Source organism: Manihot esculenta, chromosome 9 (assembly GCF_001659605.2).
Source record: "Manihot esculenta cultivar AM560-2 chromosome 9, M.esculenta_v8, whole genome shotgun sequence".
NCBI classification, from domain to species: Eukaryota; Viridiplantae; Streptophyta; class Magnoliopsida; order Malpighiales; family Euphorbiaceae; genus Manihot; species Manihot esculenta.
The window spans coordinates 2,234,902-2,244,671 of record NC_035169.2 but is presented as its reverse complement, the minus strand read 5'-3'; the positions used below and the strand labels follow the sequence as shown (position 1 = coordinate 2,244,671).

General features: G+C 24.9%; 1 protein-coding gene across 4 annotated transcripts; it reads right to left on the bottom strand.

Moving 5' to 3' along the window:
* Positions 1-4,668: 4,668 nt before the first annotated feature.
* On the bottom strand, positions 4,669-7,943 carry LOC110622663 (putative pentatricopeptide repeat-containing protein At1g12700, mitochondrial). Of its 4 annotated transcripts, XM_043959741.1 has the most exons (3): positions 5,748-7,941; positions 5,509-5,622; positions 4,669-5,324 (listed from the first exon to the last, which is right to left on the bottom strand). In XM_043959741.1, exon 1 carries the CDS (start codon positions 7,823-7,825, stop codon positions 5,810-5,812), a length of 2,016 nt encoding a protein of 671 aa, XP_043815676.1. In that variant the 5' UTR covers positions 7,826-7,941; the 3' UTR covers positions 4,669-5,324; positions 5,509-5,622; positions 5,748-5,809. The 4 variants fall into 4 exon arrangements, with proteins under 4 accessions (XP_043815676.1, XP_043815677.1, XP_043815675.1 ...); XM_043959742.1 differs by having other exon boundaries at positions 4,669-5,622; positions 5,718-7,941; XM_043959740.1 differs by having other exon boundaries at positions 4,669-5,622.
* Between the last annotated feature and the right edge of the window lie 1,827 nt (positions 7,944-9,770).

Sequence of the window (9,770 nt, the reverse complement as noted above, 5' to 3'; positions counted from 1 at the left end):
GTAAAGGAAATTTTCATATAAAAATATTATTTAATAACAAATTAAATTTATCATTTTGTAATAATAATTTTTTAAATATAAATCCAATTAAATATCTACTTTCAGTTTTTTGAAAGCAATCTCTACTTTTATTTAAAAGTTAAAATAATTTTAATTTAAAATTTTGGATGTTAAATCTATATACTATTAGTCAAGAGTGAAATACTTCATAAGCTAATGTAATATTATTTTTTGATAATATAATATTATTTTTGTGTATGCTAATTATATATATATATATATATATATATATTAATTTTTTATACAATATTGTATTAAAATTATACATCATTTTGAATAACTAAATAAATTTTATTTTACATTATTATAATATTAAATTATTATAACCGTAACTTATATTTAATTAAATTTAGTTAAAAATTAATTAATTTTGTTAATTTTATTTTTTTAAATAGAATATTATAAATATAATTGTAGAATATTGATTTTTTATTTTATTAAATAATATTCCTTATTTAATAAATAATTATCAATGTATATTTTTAAAAATATTGTTATAGTGTAATTGTATATAATATTGATGAGGAAAAAATAAATAGTTTATTGTTTAATTTTGCTCAAATATAATTAGAAATTTAAAATGAGTAACTTTATATAATTTTTTATTATTAATTACTTTATTTTTTTAAATAAATTAATTACTTTATTTATAACTTTATTTTAGTATAATAAAAATTAAATTTTTTACAAAGCTTAACTCTCATGAGAACTGTTTAGCACATTTTTATTTTGACATTTTATTTGAACAATATTATAATTTTAATTAATATCCGTAAAAAATTAATATATAAAATTATTTCAAAATATTAAAATTTTGAAATGTTAAACTCACTAAATATATTTTGCATTTTAAATTTTATTTGTTATTTTATTTTATATTAATAATATTAACATTACAATAAAATTTAATTTGAATTTAAATAGAAAACTAATATAATTAACCAATCAAATTAAATATTTTAAATAACAATAAAATAAAATAACCATATAATTATTAAATCTATGCAAATGTAGTTTTGGCAATTTAAATAATAAATAGGTTCTTAATTATTTATCACTTTATATATCTTGAATTCTAACACTATCATTTATATTTTAATTTAAATTATAGATTAATTGAGTACAAATATTTAACGTATTTATATTTTAATTTTAATTTATTAGTCTAATTTTTACATTTTAATTAATATAATTTTATTCGATCTATAAATTTTTAAATTTGATTATTTAGCTAGCACGTGTATTATTATAATTATTATTTTTTATTTATTAATTAATTAAAAAAACCTAATATTTATATCATTACATTTTAATTTAAACATTTAAATTTTAAATAAATTAACTCAACGTTTATATTTGAATATAATTTTGACCAGTTAAAATAAATAATCCAATTATTAAATATGTAATTCACGATTGAAAGTTTTATTTTACAGCAATAATTATAAATATTTTATAATAAATATATTATTTAATCTAAAATAACAGTATATATAAAATAATTAAAAATAATATATTTATTTATAAATATTTTATAATAAATATATTATTTAATCTAAAATAACAGTATATATAAAATAATTAAAAATAATATATTTATTATAAAATCTTCATAATTATCAATGTAAAATAAAAAAATAAAATTTATTTCTATTGAAACTATAAACGACATATTTAACCGTTGAATTATTATTATATTTAAAATTAAATATATTATTTAATTATTTAACCGTTGAATTACTATTATTTTTAAAATTAAATATATCATTTAATTATAGTTAAATATGAGTTAATATTATTTTTATATATAGAATTAGTTTATATTTAAAAAATAATAAAATATTACATTTAATATTCTATCTAAATTCTTATATTTTAATTTTTAAAATTAATAAAAATTATATTCAAATATAAATATTAAACTAATTAAATCAAAATTAAAACGTTTGAATTAAAATACAAAATAATGTAAGCGTTCAACTTTTTCAATCATTTATCATTAATTTATATAAAATAATAATAATAATATACATGATATATCAAAAATTTAGAAATTAATAGAATAAAATTATATTAAAATTTAAAATTTAAATTAATTAAATCTAAATTAAAATATTAATACTCACGATCGTTGGACTTTTTGAATACGTAAACCATAGATATATAAAGAAGAAAGAAAAACTATTTTCTCCTTTCCTTTCCTTTCCCACTTCCCACCACTCTACTCTTCCATTTTCCTTCATTTATATTCCCTGCCATCATTACCACCTCTTCAAACATTGTCACCCTTATTCCCATCCATTTTTTTATTCTTAAGTTGCCAGATTTATCTCTTGTGCCTTTTCTTATACCGAGATTCATGATGTCCAAAGTTCCTACACTCCTGGCATCTAGCTAGCCTCCATTCATAAATCACATGTTGGGAGAATTGATGGCTACTCTCATCTTCTAAAATAAGAGCTTCAAGGAACACCCCTTGACAAGTCCATTTTTACTAACATTCTTACATAACCCACTTTACTCTCTTCACAGTTTCCCATCCTACTATCTATTCTACTCAACATCTCTACATTCTAGAATTTCCAAGACAATCCTAGGAGTTGTACTTATATAGACATTTTTTTAATTAGTTCCAAGTCAATTCTGAACATCAGCTTCCATTACATCAAAATTAAAGGTTTTTTTTATTTATATAAAATATGGAGCCTATTCTCAAAAACTTCATCTTACTTTTTTTAATTTAAAAATTAAACTAGTAAATATTATCTTTTATAAAAAAGATAGAGTTTAGAGTATATCTCTTCTATTTGCTCATAGCGAAACTCTCAGTCTATTAAATTTAATGATTCATTTCAAATATACTTCTTATCAACCCATTCATCTATGTCACATATTTAATCTATACATATGTGACTCTGAATTTTACAATTTTCTACCCATTCATAAATGCTAGAGGAATAAATTGTAATCCCCCTTTGAATGCCTGCTCATATTCTAAGAGAACAAACCTGACTAATTTTTTTTAGACAAAAGGCTCATTTTAACCCCTTCATTATTGGCCAATAGTAAATTAAATTCTTAAAGATTTTTTAAGTCCAACCGAGTCTTTTAACTTTTAATTTTGGCCTAATTATTCTATATATTATCATTTTAAGCAAATTAAATCCAAATCAATAATTGAAACATAACTCTATTAAATGTTCATCCATTAAAATATTTTTAAAATTTTAAAATTGAAAAATAAAAAACATTATCTCCAAAACTGCATAAACTTCTTATCTTCAAAACTAACCTAAAAAATCTATACATGTTTTCTTAATTACCGATGATTATGGAGAGTCGTGTTTTTAGGCCATTCATCTTGGAAGTTGATATTTATAGTTTTACCATATTTATCATTTCACCTTCACAAACTGCCATGAAAGAAAGATCCACAGCGTCATCAAACATAAATTCACAAACCCACTCACATCTTGACCATAGTATCATTAGTATGTAGTTCTTGAGTTTGAAGAATATATTGATGGCGGCATATAAAGGAAACTTAAAGAGCACTTCTAATTCACTTGTGTTAGCTGAATTAAGAGAAGAGATGCTACAGATTCAAGAAGAAAGATACCGAGTAATAATGCTTTGAGATTGGGTGGGTAAGTAAAGGATGATGGTAGAGAAGATGAGATTAGATAAGATTTGGATTTGTCGATGATGAAGATACAGACGAGGATGGAATGAAATGGAGTTAGATTTTATATATTCATTTTTTTATAAATGATTTATTAGTTTTATTTTAATTACTTTAAATATAAAACTAATATTTGATTTCTTAAAAACTTATTTTACTTATTTATTTGACTTTGTTAATTAACACCATTAAATTCTAATTAAATTTAGAATTATTAGACTTAAATTGAAAGTTGAGAGCTCCATTGGGCCTAAAATTTTTTAAAATCTATTAACAATAGAGAAAATGTATGTGATTTCAAAAACTAGCGAGTTTAACAAAAGCGACAAAAACACCCTAAAGCCAAACAGTCTCTCCTCCTACGAATCTAATAAAAAATAGGACCTAAAAACCTCTAGTATGACTCTTAGTCTGATTGACGTTCAGATATCTCCCCTTCTCAAAGTTAGACGAATTACCATATTGCCACTTTGAGTTTGCCCTCCAAAAAATATGTGTTCCTCTAGTTCCAAAATCTCCACCCTATTTTTGCAACCAAATTTAACACTTTAGAAATGGATATTTTCTTACATTGCTCTGATCACTCTCTTTAGACAGGTGATGATGTGTTTTATATGGACAAAGATAATAAAGGGAAATGCTCTTACTTGTCTCTCCGATTACCATAAGTAATCTGGGTATTAAAGTTTCTTGTGATATTGACTTTCACATAATCTGTAGGGCTGAACATTCAAAATACATGGACTAAAGTGGAGATTTTAGTATACTTCAAAGGATCTGAATCATTTTGCAATTGGTTTCCTACTTCTCAATATGTACCCTGTCAAACCTTATCTTCTCTGACAAAACTAACACTTCCATTTGCCATGGATGCAGAATAAAAAAAAACTTCAAGAATTACGCAGCAAGCAAAAAGAAAAATACCATGTATAAACAAAAGCTCAAAGAAAATTTTATTGAGTATATTACAAGGTTTACAATGTGCTAAACACAAAATCTCGCTTAATGTACAGCTGAAAGGAGAAAAGAAACAACCAAAGCAACTTTTCTAGCCTAACTTTTCTCAAACAGTAAGAAACAATGTGTTTCGCCTTCATAACACCATACAAACATATCAGAAAATGCACCATATAAATAACTCAATAGGTGGTCTAAAATATATTTGTTATATACCATATTGACAAAATGACCATACTTGATTGTATTATTATTATATCATAAAGATATATCATACAGAGATGATTTCCTAAGTATTTTTCCTTAATATACAGCCATTGTAACTAATTTACTATCACATGATTCAACAATCTCAACAACTAAAATTGCTAGATTTCTGTCAACCAAGAAACCGATAAAGAAAAATGGTAGATTTCTCAACCGCTACACTTGTATTATGGGGCTGTATATCCTGCAACCTGCATTTATAGGGTAGTCTAGTTGGCAAATCAATTCTCCATTAAAGCCCCACTCGTTTATAATCACTATTTTCATTATTATTAAAAATATAATAATCAAGCAAAAACGAATTGCTTATACCTTTATGTTTACAAAGGTGAAGTTGTAACCATATCCTAGCAAGTAGCTACAAGAAAAATGATAGCATCTCAAAAGGTCATTGAGCACAAAAGTAAAATAGATAAAGATTCTTATGTATTGTAGCATGGAATCAATTAGTTTTAGATCTCAACTCATTCTTAGGTCTGAGCTCTCGTGTTAAGGCTGTAGTAGCAGCCCAAAAAAAATTGTAAGGAAGATGGTGGGTTTACCAGCAACTTGATCATTAGAAATCTATCACCTCCGATCATCAACAATCTTATATCCAAAGAGATCTAGTCCATGTCTGAGTTCAAGCGAAAGGCACACACATATCATGGTTTCCACTGCAGGTAATTTACAGTGTTAGAAATTTTTGTTTTGTGGAAGAGAATCACAGCTGATTGAAATCAAAAATGAAATTTGAAGTTAGTTAAATTACATATTTACTACATTTGAACAAGGTAATTACCAAGTTTCTCTCCAAGACACCATTGAATGGTCAAGATATAACAACTTTAGTTTGATGATCCCTCATTGCACAGCTTTAGAAGCCTCAGAACGATTTCGTAGTTTGCTTAGAATGAGATCATTATTCTGTGATAAATGTACTACCAATTCTGTGGTAGTATCATCAGCAGAGAACCCCTTATCAACCATTTCGTTGATTAGTTCTGATGCTTTTGGTAAATACTCATGCTTGAGAAACCCTTGAATGATGATATTATAACAACAATTATTTGGTAAACATCCTACCTTTTCCATGTCTTTAAATACCTTATACGCTTCATCCATTAATCCTTGTTGGCAGAGTCCTTTCATAATTGCACTATATACATAAACATCAGGTTGTAAACCAATTTCAAAAAGACTAGAAAAAAGTTCCTTGGCATCATTAATCTTCCCAACTTTGCACATACCATTGATCAGACTGCTATAGATCACAAGATTAGGCTTCAACTGACTTTTCTCCATTGCTTTCAATAGTGTGAGTGCCTCATCGAGATCCCCTTGTCTACACAAGCCATCAATCATAATTGAGAAGGTTACTATGTTTGGCTGTTGACCATGAAAGCACATATCCTTAAAGAGCTCCTTTGCATTTTGGGGCCTCCCTGCTTGAAACATACCCTTTATAAGAGTAGAATAAGTAACAGCATTAGGAACTAAACCTTTATGAAACATTTCATCAAAAAGCTCCTTTGCATCATCTATCATTTTGCACTTACAATATCCATTGATCAAAATGTTGTAGCTAAAAATGTCAGCTATTTCATTGGTCACCATTAGATCAAATAGCTTTCTAGCCTTATCAGTTTGTTTGCACAGACAATATCCATCCATCAATGAATTATAAGTGACAACATCAGGTTCCACACCTCTTTGAATCATTATTTTGATTATATTTTGTGCAATTGAAACCACTCCTTTCTTACAAAGAGTGTCGATCAATATATTGAAGGTAAAAACATCAGGGGATATGTTCCTCCCCACCATTTCTTTCAACAAGGCCAAAGCTTCCTTCAATTGGTCTGAAATGCAAAGACCATCAATTAAGGATGTGTATGTGATCACGTCAGGCTCTACACCTCTTTGAATCATTACATTGAATGTATTCTGAGCCTCTGAAACCATTCCATCCTTACAAAGTGCATCAATCAATACATTGAAGGTATAAACATTTGGTAATACGTTTTGCTCCACCATTTCATTCATCAAGGCCAAAGCTTGGTTCTTTTGGCCTAATTTGCAAACACCATGAATTAAACCAGTGTAAGTGATGACATTAGGTGAAATGCCCTTATTCCTCATTTGAGAGAAGAGCTCTAAAGCCTCACCAACTAGGTCATCTTTGCAAAGGGCGTCAACGATTGCACTGTATGTCACAACATCTGGCTCACAACCTCTATCAGCCATTCCCTTTAGCAGCCCAATAGCCACATTTGTTTTCCCAAATTTACACAATCCGTTTACTATCACATTGTAAGTATAAACATTAGGTTGATAACCACGTGCAACCATATCATCGAAAAATTCCACTGCTTTGTCGATTTTACTCTCTATACAAAGCCCATTAATTAAGGTAGTAAATGTCACAGTGGTAGGCTCCAATCCGAATTTGAGCATCTTACCAAAAACAGAGAAGCCAAAATCCACAAGGTGTAAGTGGCAGAAGCAATTAATTAAGATGCTAAGAGAATAAACATCGTGAGAGATTCCTAGCAATTCAATTGTTTTGGACATGGAAAGGACAGTGTGATATTGTTTCATTTTCACAAGGGCAGATAAGAATCTATTAAAATGAACCCTAGAAGGCAGAGGATTCATATGAATTACGTGATTAGAGGAAGCAATGGCAACATGAAGGCGGGTAAAAGAAGCAGATTTGAAGTTATTTGTCAAGAAGCGTGCATCTTCAAGTGTGGAAGTAGAAGAATGGCAATAATTGGTAAATAAGAATAGGAATGGAGATTGAAGGGTACCAATTGCCCCTTGTAGCTGAAGATGGAAGCTCCTGCTCTTCCTCCTCCAAGGCATTTTCATCATCATCGATCTCTCGTCAGTTGTTTTTAGGGATGGATCGGAGATTGGGAATGAGGAAAGGAAATAGAGAATCCGGAAAGGAAGGCTCTCTGCCTGCTGGTAAAGTGGTGAGGATAAGAAAAGGAAATTGGGAATTGTTTATATGCGCCACATTTTGTAATTTTTTATTAATTTAAAAATATTATTTAATAACAAATTAAATTTATCATTTTATAATAATAATTTTTTAAATATAAATCCAATTAAATCTTTATTTTTACTCCATGAACAAATAATTTCAATTCAAAATTTTAGATCAATTATGTTTTTGTACTATTGTACAAGAGTCAAATAAATTTCGATCTAACCTAATTTATTATTTTTTAATAATATAATATAATTTTGTAACAATAAAAATATTTTTTATACGATAAAATTTTATTTTTATAATTTTAAAAATTACTTATTATATTTTTAAATTTTTTTTATAATAATTAAAATATTAAAATTTTATGTTTTGAATTATAAAAAATAATATTTTATTATTAAAAAATAATATTAAATAGAAAACTAATATAATTAACCAATATTTTTATTATTAAAAATTATTTAAGTAGGTAGTTTTAAATTTTAGTTAGTTCTTCATATTAGATTAAAATAAAATTTAATTTGAATTTAAATAGAAAACTAATATAATTAACCAATCAAATTAAATATTTGAAATAACAATAAAATAAAATAACCATATAATTATTAAATCTATGCAAATGTAGTTTTGGCAATTTAAATAATAAATACGTTCTTAATTATTTATCATTTTATATATCTTGAATTCTAACACTATACATGTATAAAATAAGCTATAGGTTAATTGATTAAAAAATATCCAACGTTTACTTGTTTATATTTTAATTAAAATTTTTTATTTTTAATTTAATTGATTTAATCTCTGCATTTTGATATAATTTTATCTCTTATTTAAATTCTTAAATTTAATTATTTACTTAGTGTGGTATATGTATTATTATAATTATTTTTTAATTGGGCAATTGAAAAAAACCTAACATTTTTATTATTTACATTTTAATTTAAATATTTAAATTTTAAATAAATTGACTCACGTTTATGTTTAGAATAATTTTAATTAATTAAAATAAATAATTTAATTATTAAATATATAATCCACATCCTCAATAATAATAAATTTTATTTTACAGTAACCATTATAAATAATTTATTGTAGATATATTATTTAATTCAAAATAGTAGTATATATAAAATAATTAAAAATAATAAATCTATTATAAAATCTTCATAATTTTTAATATAAAATAAAATTTATTTACTGTTAAAACTGTATACCACATATTTAATGATTAAATTATTATTATTTTTAAAATTAAATATATCATTTAATTATAATTAAATGTGACTTAATATTATTTTTATATATAAAGTTAATTTACATTTAAAAAACAATAAAATATTAACTTTGATATTTTATGTGAACTCTTATATTTTAATTATTTAAAATTGATTAAAATTACATTGCCCAATTAAATTAAAATTTAAATATTTAAATTAAAATATAAAATAATGTAAATATTTGACTTTTTCAATAATTTAATCATTAATTTATAATAATAATAATAATAATAATAATAATAATAATAATAATAATATATGTAATATGCTGAAAATTTAGAAATTGATAAATTAATTCAAATTGCATTAAAATATAAAAGTTAAGTCAATTAAATCAAAATTAAAAATTTAAATTAAAATATAAATATAGGAAACGTTAAACTTTTTTTTATCATTTCGCCTCTCATCAATCTCCATGTTACAATTTAATTAATGATTTTTTCATGTGCCTATATTTTCTCTTTTCCTTTGCCACTTCCTAGCACTCTCCTCTTTCATTTTCCTTCATTTATATTCCCTGCCACCATTACCACCTCTTCAACATTGT